The sequence below is a fragment of the Mycteria americana genome, chromosome 2, assembly GCF_035582795.1.
Source record: "Mycteria americana isolate JAX WOST 10 ecotype Jacksonville Zoo and Gardens chromosome 2, USCA_MyAme_1.0, whole genome shotgun sequence".
Lineage (NCBI taxonomy): Eukaryota > Metazoa > Chordata > Aves > Ciconiiformes > Ciconiidae > Mycteria > Mycteria americana.
In genome coordinates, this window is record NC_134366.1 from 119,108,571 (window position 1) to 119,125,516 (window position 16,946).

General features: G+C 39.0%; 1 protein-coding gene across 9 annotated transcripts in view; it reads right to left on the bottom strand.

Annotated features, from left to right (window-relative positions):
- PTPRM (protein tyrosine phosphatase receptor type M) overlaps positions 1 to 16,946 on the bottom strand; it is a 489,673-nt gene that overhangs the window by 22,420 nt on the left and 450,307 nt on the right. For all 9 annotated transcript variants that reach the window (XM_075494401.1, XM_075494400.1, XM_075494399.1 and 6 more), the window contains one exon: positions 11,894 to 11,991. In XM_075494401.1, the coding sequence (XP_075350516.1) occupies positions 11,894 to 11,991 (98 nt within the window). The remainder of the gene's footprint in view (positions 1 to 11,893; positions 11,992 to 16,946) is intronic.

The window sequence follows — 16,946 nt, forward strand, 5'->3', positions numbered from 1 at the left end:
GGATCTTCTCTACTGTTAGAAAAGTATCTGTTTTCTCAGATTAACTTTCCAAAGGAACTGATGAGAGGTCAAATGGCAAAACTCGACACCTGAAGTCAAGAGATGTGTTTTGTGTCTGGGCTTTAACACCAATTCACTAGATGACTGCAAACACCATGGGTGGGATTTATCTCCCTTAGCTCAAACTAAGATGAGTAGGACAAATGCCTTCTAGAGGTGCCTTTATTTTTGTTAACTATGAAAAGAGTCTAGATGACTACCTTCGCCTAGGTGTTTGTTTGGCTTCTTGATGGCTAAGGTTAGGTGAGATTAATCACCCTTTCCTCCATAGTGATTTCACCTGGCTTCTGGAACCGTGCGTTCTTGGCAAATTTATCCCGGGATATGGAGCCAGAAAGAAGGTGGGTTTTGTGAACTGTATTTCAGATTTTCTGAGCCCTGGTGTGGTCTAGATGGGATGGACTTCACAGTATTTAACGTATTCAAATGTGCACTATCATTCTGCTAGATTTTAAAGTGGGTTGTTGCGGGGACTGTATACGATGATGCAGATAGCTGACAGACTTAAGAATTTTCTCCTCCTTCCCATTTGTGTGGACAAGGCGGTGGGTGGGGAAGCTAACACATTACTTACATATCTTGGTTTTATTCTGCTCTATCACAGTAATAGCTATGCTATCACCACTGCATCTGGCCATCGTCCAGTAGTGCAGTAAGTGCTAGGAGTAGCATCTGTTATACATCTGCTGCATGGAATGGTTTCTCTCTCTCACCGAAGGGAAAATTTCAAACGGATCTTTTACTACATGTAAATCTACTGGTTTACTTAAATATACACTTAAATGGGTTGGGTAAAAAACCCAAACACTTCAAATATTCAGTGGAAAACTGATACAAAAATTAAAAAAAAAAAGATTAAACTTCACAACTCCTAGAGTATTTCTCAAATCCATTTTCATGCCAAAATATTTGGATTACTATCATGTCTAGTCTTGAGCAAAAGGTAGAACTGAAGGATGTGTGTATAAGCATGCAGTGAAAACTGTAAAGCATGATTCAAATGATTTATTTATTCAAACTCCAGGTTCAGTATATAAAGGATTACGCAGAGAGTCAAACCTTGTCCTGTAAGGCAGAAGAAGATACTTTCCTCAGAATTTGTTTCTAGGGACGTAGCTGATAATAACGTACAACCCCTCTTTACTGTCTGGACAGAAGAGAGGTCTTGACACAGCAAAGTGGTAACATCAGCTGATAAAATAAAAAGTTTGTCAGGGCAGGGTCAGTAGTTCTGACCTTTTTTCTGACTCTTTAGCAGGATAAAATTTAAATCTGAATAGAACTGAGTTGAAGGGCTGGAAAAACATCCCCACATCAGGATCCTCAGAGAAAAGAGTAGCCTAGTTGTAAGCCCTGGCTCCCAGCCACAAAATTATACAAGCACCCTAATAGCTTATTCCTGCTTACACAGCTGATGGAAAGCTCCTAGAGCAGAGCTGAAGTTCAGGTAGCTACAAGGAGGTTTTTATTTATTTCTCTAGGCTTGTCTTCAGACCTAGTAACTGCATTAGTATTGGCTAAGAAAAATTCTTTATATTCTTGACATTTCATCTGGTATTAAGCGTGGTTTCAGGACAACTGGCAAACACCAGGTTATACAGTTCCCTTCCATAACAAGAGGCTTGGAGCCGGGACACTGGCCAGTCCTCGCAGTGCCTAGCACTCTTGTACCAGGGGCAAGGGTAGCAAGACTGCTTCCCCCACCGTGCTCACCAGCCAGCAAGCTGACAGGGCGTCAGTCTGGATGAGAAGGTTTCCACCAGCCAAGGGCCAAGCTGGGGACAATCCCAGGGTGCCTAAACTGCAGGATCTCTGGCAAACGCATACTTATCTCCAAAGCACATCTATCAGCTATAAGCAATGAACAACCATTTCAAAAGCATTAAATGTTGCTGCAAGCAGTTTAGTAGTTGCTGCTATCTACCTATTGTTGCATCTACTTGATACTCATTCAGATCTTATCTTGTTTGGATGTATTTCCAAAAACCCTCTGACAGAAGCTAAGTGAAAAACATTGAATGCTCATTGTTTTGTCTGTGTTGTTAAAATAATCCAGAAAATTCACATTGTTCAAATCCCTTAGGCCAGCAAACTGACCCTTTTATAGTCATTGCCGGGAACTTTCTAAAACAGGGTTTTCGTACCTATGGCTAAGATAATTTTTCGACTCTCCATGCAGAATAAGGCAATTCACACTACCTCCGGACTGGAGCAGCCCGCTGACAACCCCATCTCTGGAGCCCATTCCCTTTTCGTGCCTGTTCACTCATCCTTTCCATAGGTGGAACCTGAACCACACAAAGACGGCCAACGCACGTAGGAAGGGAGCAGCTGCAGCAGTGATCCTAGTCACAGCACTACTGATCAGCACGTCTCTTTGTTGCTATCTTTAGCCTTTTTTCTTTCTGGTGGGCGCCTGCCATCCTCAAAACAGCTCTAGTTTAGTAAAATAAACAATGGGGAAAAAAACCCCAACCCTGGCTGAATTAAATTGCTCAGCCTTGAAGGAAAACATGCCTGTTTCTAACTTGGTAAGTCTAGACAGTCTGGATTATGACAAAGAACTAGGGACATTTAGAAAGACTAGTTTAGAAGAGCATAGTCCCCACCTTCTTATGCCTCAACTGTTGGATTTGCTTACACTCTTTTTTTAAACCTTATTTAAGATGATCCAGTGGAATAATTAGGGAAGCATTGGGGGTGTTGCACAGAAGTTATAGCCTTTTGTGCCTCATGCAGCTTAGGCCTGCTGGGGATTTCTTACTCTGCTGCACAGGGGATTTTGGGCACGGAGCAGATTGGAGCTGAGCAGAAGGATCCATGACAACACAATTTCCTGAAAACTCTCCCAAGTGGAATAGGGGCTGTAACAGCCGTGGGAACGGTGCCAGAGCCGCAGTCAGAGCCACAGACCAACACTAAATGATTCACTCAACTGGGAGGGGAAAAAAAAACCAAGTCTTTTTTTTTTTTTTTTAATTCAGGCTTTTTTCCTACTTTTGGCTCTTGTTCTGCAATGCTGCTGCACGTGCTGAGCTCTAGACATGGGAACTCTGTGGACTCCTGATGAGCCAAAAGTTAAATGCTTAAAGACCAGTCTCCCACCTCCTCCAGGACCTCTCAAATAAATGCAAAGGTGTCTTAAAGACAGAAGTAGCTTAAATAGTGTAAGTCAAAATCACACTTATAAATGTTTATTGGATCAGGGCCTTTATTTGTACAAGGAAAGACAATTGCAACAAAATAGAATATGGTTTTACTCATCAAATACGAGAAACTGCTGGTAACATATGTTTGTTCATTTTTGCTTTTTAGCACAGCTTTAGCTACTGTGAACTGATGAATCTCTTTCCCTTTTTATAAACATTTTGTACATGTTTTACAAAAAAACCTACTAACAGAAGGTTTAGCTAAATAATTGATACATGAATCCAGAACTGAATATTAAATGCATTAGTTTTTTTTCACACAGTTGCTACCATAACAGTAAATATCGTCCACAAAGTAGAAAACATAATTTTGAAATCTCATCTGAGCAGAACTATAATTGAGAGTTTGTTCAGATACACCCCACATTTATATCCTAACGTGCCAAAAAATACAGATGTTCATCACAAGATGAGATAAAAGGGTGATTGCCAGAGACATAATGAAAATGCTCGGGTTTAATCTATTCATCCCAAGTTAGGCTATCCAATTGTTCCAAACATGTTTATTTTACTAATAATTTTAGAAATTTGGAGAAGACGATTATCTGCTTCCACCCCCTAGCTCCATCACCCAGCAAAATAGTCTAATGTGAGAAACTAAGACTTAAAAATGAAGGTGGAAAGTTGTTGTTGCTCCTTCTAAATATAACAAACAATGTAGGCAGTGGATAGCTAATGAACACAAATTGTGACTTCCGAAGCTGTATATTTAGCCATTTGGCAATGTGACACATCTAGCTAAAGGCAGTATGAAAGCCAGGACAGTAATTAATTTACTTAGAGGTTTGGAATAGGAGGAATATTACAGAACTAATATGTGAGCTGGCTGTGAAATATACTTCATAGTTTGTACAGAACAGTTTAAATAACACTGATTTTTCAAAGTTTCCAATGTCCTTTGATTCTGAAATATTCTCAGCAAAAAGGTGATATAACTGGCTATGCACTGCATGGATTGCCATTAGTGAAGAGCAGTATTATATATTCCAATTTAAAATTAATCCCGAACTAAGTAATGATGGCAAGTCAGACATAAATTTTGAAGTGAAACCTCTAGGATACAAAATGAAATAGCCAACCAAGCTCACTGGTGAAAATTTTTAACAGATTTTGGAGATGTAGCTAGGATAACATCATATACTTTTATTTGGCTGACTACAAGTAAAAGGACACCCAATAATTGAAAGTATTTTTATTTAAATAATTTTCAAACAAAAAATGTATTGTGATTTAAGAACAGTTTATAAGTTCTAAAACAACCTTTGACAGAAGATAAAACCCAGTCTTTCTTTTTTTCATTTTCTTTGTTTGCTTTTGAGCAAGTCAGTTAATTGATTTATACCTCATTTTACAGTTTTCTAAAAGAGGTATGGAAGAGTACTGAGAAATAGAGCATTTAAGATACTGTTTGGCACCATCAGATGAATGGGTCTGTGTAAAGGCAGCCAGGAGTCTTTATGTTGTTCATAGCTCCCAGACAGGAGAGATGTCTCCATGAACTTTACTAGCTCAGTCTAACTTCTTCCAGTGATGACTCGGAGCTGACATAAGTCTCCACCTTCTGCTGCCCTATGTTGGTTGCCCCAGCAGCGCAATCCTAGGTTGCCTGGTAGATGCAGTCTCATTCAACTTCTGCCCAGAATAGCTGGCTTTCTGGACATGTCCAGTAGTAGCCATACATTAATGCTTTCCACCTGAGGGAATCGGTGTGATCCCTTTGTTCTTAAGAATCAGTTATACTGTTAGCATGCCATCAACCTGTTAGCTGGGATTAGATGAAATTAAGCTGACAGGCCAAACTCATGGTGTGGCCACACTTTGGCCATAAAACAGAATTAGTCTAGGAGAATTGCTTTAGGGTAAAGGTGACCCAAGGTAAAGCTATTGTAGTGTTCCTGTCTCCATCGCTAGTACCAACAGAAGGATATGGATTGCCTCTATTTCATTGCTTATGTTTAGGCAATTTTGTCTCCCACTGGTCATTAAAAAAGGCTGTAAATTAGTGCACCTTAGTACAGCCCTGCAGGAAAAAAGGCTGAGCACAGAGCACATGAGAAGTGTGGTCCCATGCCAAGATGAAGGATGGTTACAGGATTAGCTGGAGCTCCTCAAAGCCTGTCTTAATCCCTTACACAACTGTGAAATCATGGGCATATTGCTCAGTTCCTGTGCTCCGAGGACCTGATGTGTCTGCATCGAGCAGAACAGCCTGTGCTCTGAATCATGCTTCTGTTCCAAGAGCAAAATCATGCTATTAGTTGAGCTACAGAGCACCACCAAGTTAGTGGATTGCCTTCTGGCTCTAAAACCTGATCATCTGATGTTAGGTTAGAAAGTTCTACATGTTACTCTACCAGGTAAGGTAAAAATGTGTCATTGCCTCCAGGATGCTTCTTCCTTCACAGAGAGACTGAGAGATTAATTTCATGAGACTGCTGAGGTGAGGAGACTTGCAGTGTTGAAGCCGTTTCACTAGCCCCGACATTTCAAAGAAGAACTTGAAGACCTCTTTGCAAACTGCACTTATATTTGCTTGTTGGGCAGCACTAGCCAACAAGGGGATCGATCCATTTGGGTATCCTCAAACCTCTTTTATTTATTTCTCAAAGTGAATTGTCTCAATTGGATTAGTGAGCATTAAGATATTAATCTCTGTTGATTACCATTCTTTGAAACACAGCTTTTACTGGAAACGAGAATGCATCAAAACACTGAGAGCTGAAACCATGTCTGCTTTGAGTGACATGGGGCAGTGCTGAACGCTTGTAGGTTGCTGTCCTGTTTGATGATGCTAACATTGCTAATCTGGGGACATCTTTATTAAGTGATTGCAAGGAGTCCTTCCTTCTCTTTCCTGAAGAACAACAGCCAATTTTTTCCCTAATGAAATAGTGCCAATTTGTTATTTCTGGTTAGAAGTCTATAAAGCTGAAATCTGTTTTGACTAGAAGGGTTCACTGATTTGAAAGATTAACAATAGTTTTAACTTAACAATTGTTTTCTTTTTTTCTCATTAATTCTCTGTAAAAGTATAAACTCTACGCTAACTAAGAAAAGAATTACAGTGAAACCAAAAGTAAAACAACAGAATATCTAATGACATATATGTACCATAAGCGCAGGTCCTAGGTTTTCTAGGTAAACATGATTAAGAAAAAATTTTCCTCTAGATGGGGAAGGACACTATTTATAGGTTTTAGAAGCTGAGACTAGAATTACCTAGAGGTAGGGAAGGGTTTCATACAGCAACCTTTCTCCCTCTCATTTATAAAATGTGGTTTCTTTCTTTCAGGAGAAAAGTTAAAATGAAATCTTAGTCACCCATATGCTTACAAACTCTTTGGCACACCTCCTAAGGAGCGCTAATGCCAGTATCCTGAACTAATTCCAATGTAGGTAATTTGGCTTATTACATTTAGAGGCAGTTTCAATTAGATAGAGTGTTCTTCCATTTATACTAAAAACAAATGTGCTGTTTGCGAGACACGTTAAAGAGTTATTGTGTTTCACCTCTGCAGTATCTCTGTAATGGGTGATCTGAATCTTAAATACAATTTGAATTTACCTTTGTTTATTAGAGGGTTCTTCTGCAAGGAAGATTCTCAAAACTTGTAAAATGCGTAAGTGCAAGCTTCATAATAGCTTTGTGTCAAAAAATTCCTTTTTATTCTAAGAATAGGTGGCAAGTCCATTGGAAATTTCACACAGTTTTTATGTTACCGGAATTTCCTATGAAGTTTTTGTTTGATTCTTGCAATATGTTTTCAGTAAGAAGTCTTTGCACAGAGCTTTATTTGGCAGTTTTTCTTGGATGTCTAATGTCTGTCTATAACAGAAACAAATCATCAGGTCGACAAGAAGAAGATCTGGTTCAACATAAAGACTTCTGGATTTTGTTTGTTAAGGAACCATATTTGTATCTGGTTTAGAAATGTTTCTTGAATGCTGACCAAGGCTGCACATCCTGAGCAAGGACCAAGCTTGGATCCAAGGCCCAAGCACATGCACATATGACTGCTTAGGGCTGGGCCCACAGAGTCTTTCTTGAGGACAACAACTCTCTTCTGACAGATTGTATCTTACAACAGGGAACATTTTTTAGCCAGCCAGCAGCAAGATGTTCCCTTTCTGTCAGAAGACCTTCGTATGGGTCTCCTCACTGTCATGTAGACCCCAATACTTTTCTAAGCATGAAAAGTCAGAGCCATCAACATCTTTGCAGCAAGGCAGATGAGAGTGCCATGTATGTAGCATGTCAACCGCAGGTCCAGTAAAACAAGCAAAGGAAAAGCTAAGCCACTGCTGTGTTCTTTCTTTTTCCCTATGCAGATACAACCCTGCTGGCTCTTGAGAGGGAAAAGTCACCCAGGAGGAGTGTGAGATGGCTATCAAGAAAGCACAACGCTCCTAAGAGGTAAGATGGCAGTGAGAGGCTGTTTCAGCTGTTTCAGTAGCGCTAAGGTGTGCGTGCAGGCATAGGGGCTATTTACCAGTCCGTGGCTGACCTTCATTCCCCTGTTTGTATCACATCCATTCTGCTGTAGTCAACCTTGCCTTCTTTGAAAAAAAGGGTCTTTTGTGTGCTTATTAACACTATTAGCACTGGCTGTTTTCTAATTCTGGATAATAATTGCAAAACTCTAATTACTGTAATTACTATGCTCCTGGGGTGAGGTTTTATTTTTTATAATTATTTCTAGTGAATTTTTTTTGTAAATACTTTGTTATATTAAAAGCATGATAGACAATCATGAGTCCTTGCAGCACATTTATATATCAACCACCTCCACTGAATTTCATCAGTGCATTTCACCATTTATTAATCAGATATTACTAAATTTCTTCTGCCTCAAGCAAAAACAAGGAGTGGGAGAGAAAGTGACTGCTGACAAATGACAAACGATGTGACATGCCAAGTTTGATTCTGCCAACCAAGTATTAATACCAGCCCAACAAGAGCAAAGATGGAGGTGACAGCTAGATGGCACAATTGAATATATTCTAAATCTTCCCAGAATAACTCTTTAAGGATGAAAGAAATGTTTCAATGTGTGCAAACATTGAAGCACTTCAAGAAGCAACCCGAGACTTTGGCCAGTCCATGAAGACCTTGATCCAGTTCCCATTGCTTTCCACAGAACGATCCAGCTCTGTCTTTTGGAGTCTGTACTCCAGAGCAGTCTCTTGGAGTAAGCAAGATGTTCTCTTGTGTCTGTTTTCTGATGAACCCTACACTGGTGGGATAAAAAGTTTTGTTTCTTCTAGAATAATCCACCAGATTACGCTAAGTGTCTCAGGAAAAGATGTCTGAAATTACACTACTATCTTCAGTTGCTCTAGCACTTACAAACATGAGCATGGAGGTCTCTTGCATTACTATAATCCAAAATACATTATTTTGAAATAGCTTGTGGTCACACTGATATATTTTTATGAGTCTTGGTTTTGCTTTTTACCTGTTAGTGTGTGGTTTGGAAAATTCTGATTCTTGCACTAAAATGTAAGTATACTATGCCATTAATTACTTGTCATTCCCTTTTTGTGAACTTCATTGTGAGTGCAAAGTTGTTGACCCCAGCATGAAGAAGATAGAGACTTTTCTTCAAGGATGCTTCAAAGGCTGCTTATTTGTTTAGTTTTTTTGTACAAGTTCTTATGTCAACCTAGGCCAATCTTAACTAAAAACCACTTCATCATCCGTTATCAAAGAACTGTTCATGCAACTCAGCAATGATTTTTCTAAATGACTGTGGGACCTCATTTAGATTTTTAATAAACAGTCACATTCTAATGAGGTCTTCATAAAACTGACTAAATATGTTTAGAAATCATTAGCTTAAATTACCAGTACAAAAGTCTCCTTAGGGAGCCCTGCAGATTTTGTGATAAGACTTCTGGCAGATGGATTAGTATAACAGCACAAGTGAGTTCTGAATTTCCACACAAGCAGTGTAAATGTGAGTGACTGGGTAACAGGCTACTAGATAAAGAGCTAAATGTCCCTCAGGTGGGTTCATTAAAGAGAGAAAACAATCAAAACACATTTCTGTGCCATTTAAATACCAGGTGCACAGCAGTCTGCAGGTGCCAGAAACACTGACAAGGGTCCCTTGCTGGAACACACGAGAGCTTAAAGGCATGCATGGTTCAGACAAGTATGCCTCAGATAATGACAGATATTGGCAGATGTACCCGGACCCTGCTGGAGGGTAATGCAGGGACTGAGTCATTTGCAGCAGGTGCTTGCATTAGGGACAGCCTCATGGTGATTCCTCCATCCGCAATTAAAACAGTCCTGATGCATAATGCTCCAGGGCAAGACGCAAGTTCCTAGCACTGATTTAATGACTATCCAGCCAGTCCTGGTAAACAAATACGCCCCCTCAATGATTAATTCATGAAGGATGTACACTGTGTGGCAAACATGTTAAATAGATATTCCTCTTTCCTGAAAATAAAAAGGAATTTTCCTCCTCAGCTTACAATGGGTCAAGAGGGTTAAAAAATAAAAATAATAAGCCTCTGTAAATCTTAGACCAGCAATAGCAATTGAAATAGAAAACCTCAAGGTTGGGAAGGTTACAAGGTTTGCCCTGCAGGAATGCTACCAAAAGGTCCATTAAAATCATTACTAATCAAGGTGGCACAGAGCTTGTGTTAGGAGTTGCGGGACAGATGGTGTGTTTGTAATATGCCTCCTTGTTGCTGATGCTTCCAGCTCCGGGAGCAGGACAGAAGCACCAACGGAGGAGTAACTGCATTGTTCTGTGGCTCATACGATCTCATTTCCATTAAAAGCTCATTTCAATTTCTGCTCTCTGATCTCACCTATGTTGGCCTCCAGAGAAAGTGAGAACAAAGTCATTTCTAGCACTGCCAGAAACAACAAAGCCACAGATCTGTATCCCACTAGGACTCTTGCACCCTGAAGAAATCTCCATGGTGGCACAAAGTTTTACTTGCTGCTACGGGAACGTGCTGCGTACCTAGACGTTGCGAAGTTGAGGCTGCCAACACTGGCACCAAGACTGGTGTCTCCCTGGCTGATACCTGACAGTTCACTCTAACTGATGCTTTCAAATCCTGACTTTAGGAAAACAGTAGGTGGTTTCATGCAGTATGCTATTTTTGTTCTAAGGCTTGTTTATCCATACCCTGAAAACATCCCTTTTTAAGTTGTGTGCTTGGGTACTTATGAATGTGTATAAAGCTTTAACGAAGAGGTTTGCTGGAGAGCTTCCTATTCTTACAAATCCATCTGTTTGAATTGATATGTGACCATCCAACTATTTCTACCTTCTTCCTCACTCACAGGACTGAATTTTTAAAGCGGCCTCCATGATCCTTTTTGTCTCTGCAATTAGTCGTACGCGTGTTCCTGCAGCAGGTGTTAATTGCAGTCACAAATCCCATCTTTTTTATTTCTAAAAATAATACTGGCACCTGATCTGTTGGCAGGCTTGGGCACACAGATACCTAAACGTTAGGATTTATATTAACAATTGACAAAGGAGATAAGGAAGAATAAATTGAGATTATAAAACTGGACTTGCTAAAAAGGAGACAAGATCCGACACTTTGACTCACACCACATAAACAGTACTCTCTCTCCTCATGCCAATGCCACAGGGCAGAGCGGTATCAGCCACTCCACCAGCGTGAAATTAAAAACATCTCTTAAAACCATGTGGCTCACACCAAGATATGTGCACTTGACTTCTTATTTCAACACTTCGATTTACAGTAACTGCAGCAGTTGCAATAAAAGCAGTGGGTTTTTTTCATTCCAAATGAAAGCTATATGCCCAGTTCCTAAGCAAATTTTCCCGAAAAAAGCATCCCAGATGAGAACTAAGACACCAGTGCATAGACAAAGCAGTAAATTAAAAGACTCAGTTATTGACGGTTGTGAGAAACAAAGAAAATGTTTCCATTCAATACTTGTTGAAAACAAAATTAGCCATAATGACTTGAGTAGGAGGCATACTTTAGAAGTTATCAAGCAAAGAAAGAAAAGTACACAGTATCAGCCAGGTAACTCAAGTTTTCCTTTACTACTCAGCTCCTGAAGAAGACCTCCTGGTCAACAAATTTAGCGTGCAAATGAGTAAAGCTAATTTTTTCTGTTTGAGACCAGAAGGCTTACAGGAAGGACAACCCAAACAAACCACACTGATTTAGATTAATATACTATGAAGAAGGTGCAATTTCATAGTTTAACTACTTTTCTCAGACATCTGTTTCAGAATTACTCCCCCTCAGGCTCCCTGAGAAAAAGATGACTCCATACCTTGTTCTGTAACCAATTCCCTGGTTTCCCTTAATAGAAATGGTATGTCTGAGATATATACTAAGATATGACGCTTTCCCTCGTTGGCAGTCTTTGCAGGCTGTGCTGTACAGAATGCAGCTTTATCAGTTACTTTTTCATTGTGCTAATGTTATCAAAGCCAAGCATCCAAGGCATGTTTAAAAATAATTGATAATGAACCTCTTAGCACAGGCAGTCATAAATATTTTATGTGCTATACTCAGTATATAAGCATTTTGTTGGTCTGCTATTTAATTTCCAAAAGCAAACACCTTGGAAGTCTTTCATCTTTTTAAGTACAAAAATCACTTACCCTTCCCACTTCTACGAGATTAGTAACCATGATTATGCTGGCTGTGTTTTCATGCCATACCATTCTCCAAAAGTCATATATTGTCTCCTGCATTGGTCCTGAAACAATAAATCAAAGGAAAGGTTACTATCTGAAAGTCTCATGATTGGAAGCTTGTCTCTGGGGAACTTTGAGAAACTGTGACTATACACATATATTCATATCACTATCATCATATTTTTCATTTAGGGTCAATTTCTTTTCTGTCATCCCACCTATCTGCATTTAAGTATTTTTCCCCTGAAATAGTGCTCTGAAAGAAAGTTAGTTCTCCAGCATTTAGGTATTTATCTCTGTAATACCCAGAAGCTGAATTATAAAAAATGGATAACATTACTCTTTCTCTTAACAATTAGATGATAACCTAGGGAAGGTGTATTTGGAATGAAATGAGCCTCAATGGACTATGTGGCCTTTCCTGGTTTCTAATATTTTTCTTAGTATACACTATCCATCAAATTACCTCATCTCCTAAACTGCACTTCCTAAAGTGAGACAGAAGTTACATTTTTTTGCTGCAGAATATCACTTTGCAAAACAGCGGGGAAAGCGGTACAGAACCCTGGCATGCCACAGCAGCCATGTCCTCTGCGGTGCTTTCCCTAACAACCTGTGTGCTTTTGTAGACGAACACACAGGGCTTCCTCTAGCGTCATGCCAAAGCTGTGTACCAGCCCACGGGAAATGTTGCAGAAATGTAAAATGTTGAGAACAACCTCATCAATCTGCGTATGCTTGGTCCTGTCTGTTTCTAGCCTACATGTCTGACCCATGACGTTCGGTGTGCCACTCCAATTTTAAACCAATGCTTTAAAATCACTGAGGCAATAAGAATAAACAAATGTAAAATACTATCAGCTACTACAAACTTAACATCCACATTGAATCCATTACTGAAGTGCCACACTGCAGTAAGCAATTAGTGCCTCATTTAGAGGAATGCCTTAAATCAGCTAATTGGAGGACAAATGGATAATGTATTGGCCTAAATGTTCCTCTAGTGAAGAAACGAACACTCTTAAAGCATTACAAAACCATACATTGACGGATTTGGGTAGTTTGGCACCCATGTTTTGGTACTTTGAGCTCCCTTTGAAAAGAAAATTTTCAGTCTGAAAGTCAAGTACTTAGTGAAAAATGCAGTAATATATTATTACTATATTATCATGGCAGGGGGGTTGGACTAGATGGTCTTTGAAGGTCCCTTCCAACCCAAACCATTCTGTGATTCTACGACTTTGTGATTCTAAGATATTATAGGCAAGTCAAAACCAACTCACGAGGCAAATAACATGACAGTTATGATGCAACTTAGAACTCCAGTTTAAGAAAAAGGATGGTAATAGTCTGAAACTTTTGAATTTTTAAAATAATTTTTATTTTCAGCCATTTCAAAGCATAATTTTATCATCCATAATTTGCATAGACCATGAAAAGAAGTGATGTATTCTCCCCCTTACTTTCTCTGCTTTTAAAAATGCTGCATATATAGTTAGTTTCATAGGTTTCCCTATAGTCACTCATCGTTTACTTGCTTTGGTAGTTCATACAACAGGAGAAAAAGCCATTTAAAACAACAGGAAGCTAAGACTGCCAGAATACAAGAAATGTCAGAAGGTCTCAGAGTAGAAATAACAGCAGAATCTAAACCTACACTTTCTGAAATAACCAAATTCAAGCTGATGTTGTGGCCGCAAAACTGGACACCTTTATTTTCTTCTAATTTACAGCACAGAACAGTTGCTACTTTTGTGAGATTTCATTCTGAAGTACGACAAGAGTTAAATCACCCTCCACCATATGGAAATTTACAGTAAGTATTTTACTTAACACATAAGCGTCCTGGATATGTAATACAGGCACAGTCTGAATGCAATTTTGAATGTCACAGTAAGATAATTAATATACATTACAGTGAAAGTTTAGCTTACTTGTGTTTTAATAATGTAGGATTCAATATAACTTTTGGGGCAATTAAAGTCACAACAGCATTAGAAAGGTTTTGGGCCAACCTGTGCTACTGGTAAAAGGAAGGAGACTATTTTACTCACTGTAGGAAAATACTATCTCTGTATGGCTCCTTCCTTCCTCTCAAATCTCAAACAATTATTCAGCAAAATTACTATTGCTATCATCTTTGAAGGAGTGTAGCTAAAAATAGGATTAGGGCAAGGCAGTTTTCTACAGAGTAGTGTCCTGGAAAGAGTCTGCAAGTTCATGACACATTATTAAGATTATTTAAGCTTGATCAAGGACAAAAAATAACACCACTATTGCTTCAAGAATCCTTATTCACCACCTGGTTTAATGGAGAAAATCTAGATGGCTCCACTGCATTCTGTCACCATAGGATTATGTGATGTTTCAAGATCATTCATCTGAATATGTTTTCGTTAAAGCTGCAGGACAGCTGAGAAAAGATCCTCTGTCCACATAGGCCTCCTCTTTTCCCCTTGCAAGAAGCCAGGATCTTTGAGAAAATGAGGGGCAACGTAGCAAGTTTCTATATGTATTATTTCAGTTTTCTTTCCTACAGATTCACTTGAGATACAAGATGGTTGGGCCCCACTTTGTAACAGTCTTTTCTTTTTGACAGCTCTGGGATAACCTGCAACAATTTATTCCTGATTTTTTTTTTCTACAGACAGCATAATTTGTCTTGTGATTTAAAGATTCCTACATTTCAGATCCTGAAATCTCAAATTATAGCTGGGGAGAGATCCTAAACACGAACTTCTTCCTAAAGGTTTTGAATTTGTCATTCTTTATAAAGAAAAAAAAGAGATAATAAATTATGAGAAAAATAAATCTTTAGAAAAAGTAATAGCATTTTTCAGGCCAGAGAAAGAGCTGAGCTCTGACAAGACTTTCAGGCTTGAGTCCAAATGTTCTTCTAGAAGAAATGTCCTATTCTGCAGTGCTGAGTACGCTCTTCTCAATCTTACTACCCAAATGATAAGACAATCATAATTAAGAGTGCTTGACAGGATTTCCTGCTCTCCTCAAGTATTCTAAAGTGTTTTCTTGCTTTTCCTCTCCAATTCTTACATGTAGCCTCGAAACTTTTTTCACGTTCAGGACAATGAAAGGAAAAAAACCACCTGAAAACCTACCTTAAAGTCTCAGAAAGTAATTCTTTTCTACTCCATTTCTCTTTTCTTCTTGACACTTTTCAAATTATTTTCTGACATATGAATAAATTATTACTTGTCTCCAGCCAGAATTGAAAAGCATTAGAGGCTAGGTAGGGTTGGAGGATTTATTGTCATGAAGAACTGAACAATTTGATTCCAGAGACTCGTGGTAGGGAGAGAAAGAGCCTATAATTGTTCTAGGCATCAACTTAACAGATGTGTGCACAATAGGCAGGAAGGTTATTCTCAGCAGTTGCCCCCTCGCGGGAGGAGCAGGTCTGAAGAGAAGGTACCGTGCTGCCTAACAGTAAGCCTGCGGTGTACCCCATTAGCTACACAATATAGTAGTTGGTATCCAACATTTCTGTTGTAAAAAAAAGAAATCAACAACATACTGCAACCAGAAGATGAAAAGCAAAGGAAAATAAGAAAAAGAAATCAACCCTCCAAACCCCAAGCTAATTAAATGCGTTACTGAAAAAACTCAACAGAAATGATTGGTTGTATGTATCACAACCATTAGTTGTATTACTAGTAGTTGTTAGTTGCGGCTCTGGGAATGCAAACATATTAAGAAATGGAAAATCACACAGCTTTTAAGACTGGTTTAAACTCTTAAGAAGTACACAAAACATTCTAGAGCCTCTATTTCTGCTTGTTATTGTGAGACCCAGTTCTAACAACTGGTATTGCTACTGGGGTATGTGATCAATTCGAATGTGATAAACTAGCCCAGAATAGAGGAAAAAGTGTACAGATGTAGGAAAGAAAGCAAACACACAAAGAAACAAGTAAAACCTGAATCCTGAAACGTCCCCAGCACTTACTCAGATGGGACTTGTAAATCCATGGGTCATTTCTCAATTTCTAGAAAAGCAAGCAGCTTAAACAAGCAACAAATAGCGTCTAAACCCTTTTTCTAGTGTAGAATGTCAAATGCACAAGCTAATGTTGGGTCCACCTGAGACCAAATTCAATGATAGATATTAAAGCTAGAAATGTGCAGAAAATGAACAGATACCTTTAAGCTCCAAAGGCTGCCCAGGGACAGCGCATTGGCAGTGCCAGCCATTAGCATGTGTTGATGGAGGCAGCAGACTGACAAGATGCAAGACTTATACCTGCAGCAGTTAAATTCCATCTTGAAAAGAGTGCAATAAATCTCCTTCCAGTGAGTAGATGCGTCCACCCAGCGTGAGGAGGTGGTCATAAAATGGTCCCCTCACCTAATGGTTACTGCAGTTTCTAGTAGCAAAGATAACTGTCTTCACCTTTTATTGAAGCAAAACTTGCTGCTTGCTATTGTGACTGCCTACAACTTGACCACTCAAGGACAACTAGCTACTATGCCTGCATAGAGGCATAAACATAGAGTTTTAGCCCTCATTCTTTACTATGTATGATCCCTTCAAAATGAACTTGAGGCACAGTACATGTTTTCTTATTAACAGATATGGCTGCATGGCCAAAAAGCAACGATTCCCTTTCCAACTACACTGTCAAAAAACCTCAAACCCATTATGTAGCAGAAATTGTTCAAAATACACATGAAAGCGTAAAACCAGAGATTTAAAAAAAAAAAAAAATTACTGGGAGAACAGACTACAAGCTAATAGATTAAAAAGTTCAAGAATTTTCCTTTTCATAATGAACCTCTTAAATGGGACAGACTAGCCGTTAGTAGAATAACTTACAGAGAATTTCGCAGGAGGAAGCAAAGTTACAGGGTTACTAATGCTCTGCCAGTCCAGTGATCTGATAATCCATAAGTGCATGTTATTTGCTCTTTTAACCATGCTAGAATTCAGAGGTAAGAACAAAACGCCCTTTCAGAAAAAGTTATGTAAAAATCTGCAGTTAAATGTTACTTTAAACTATAA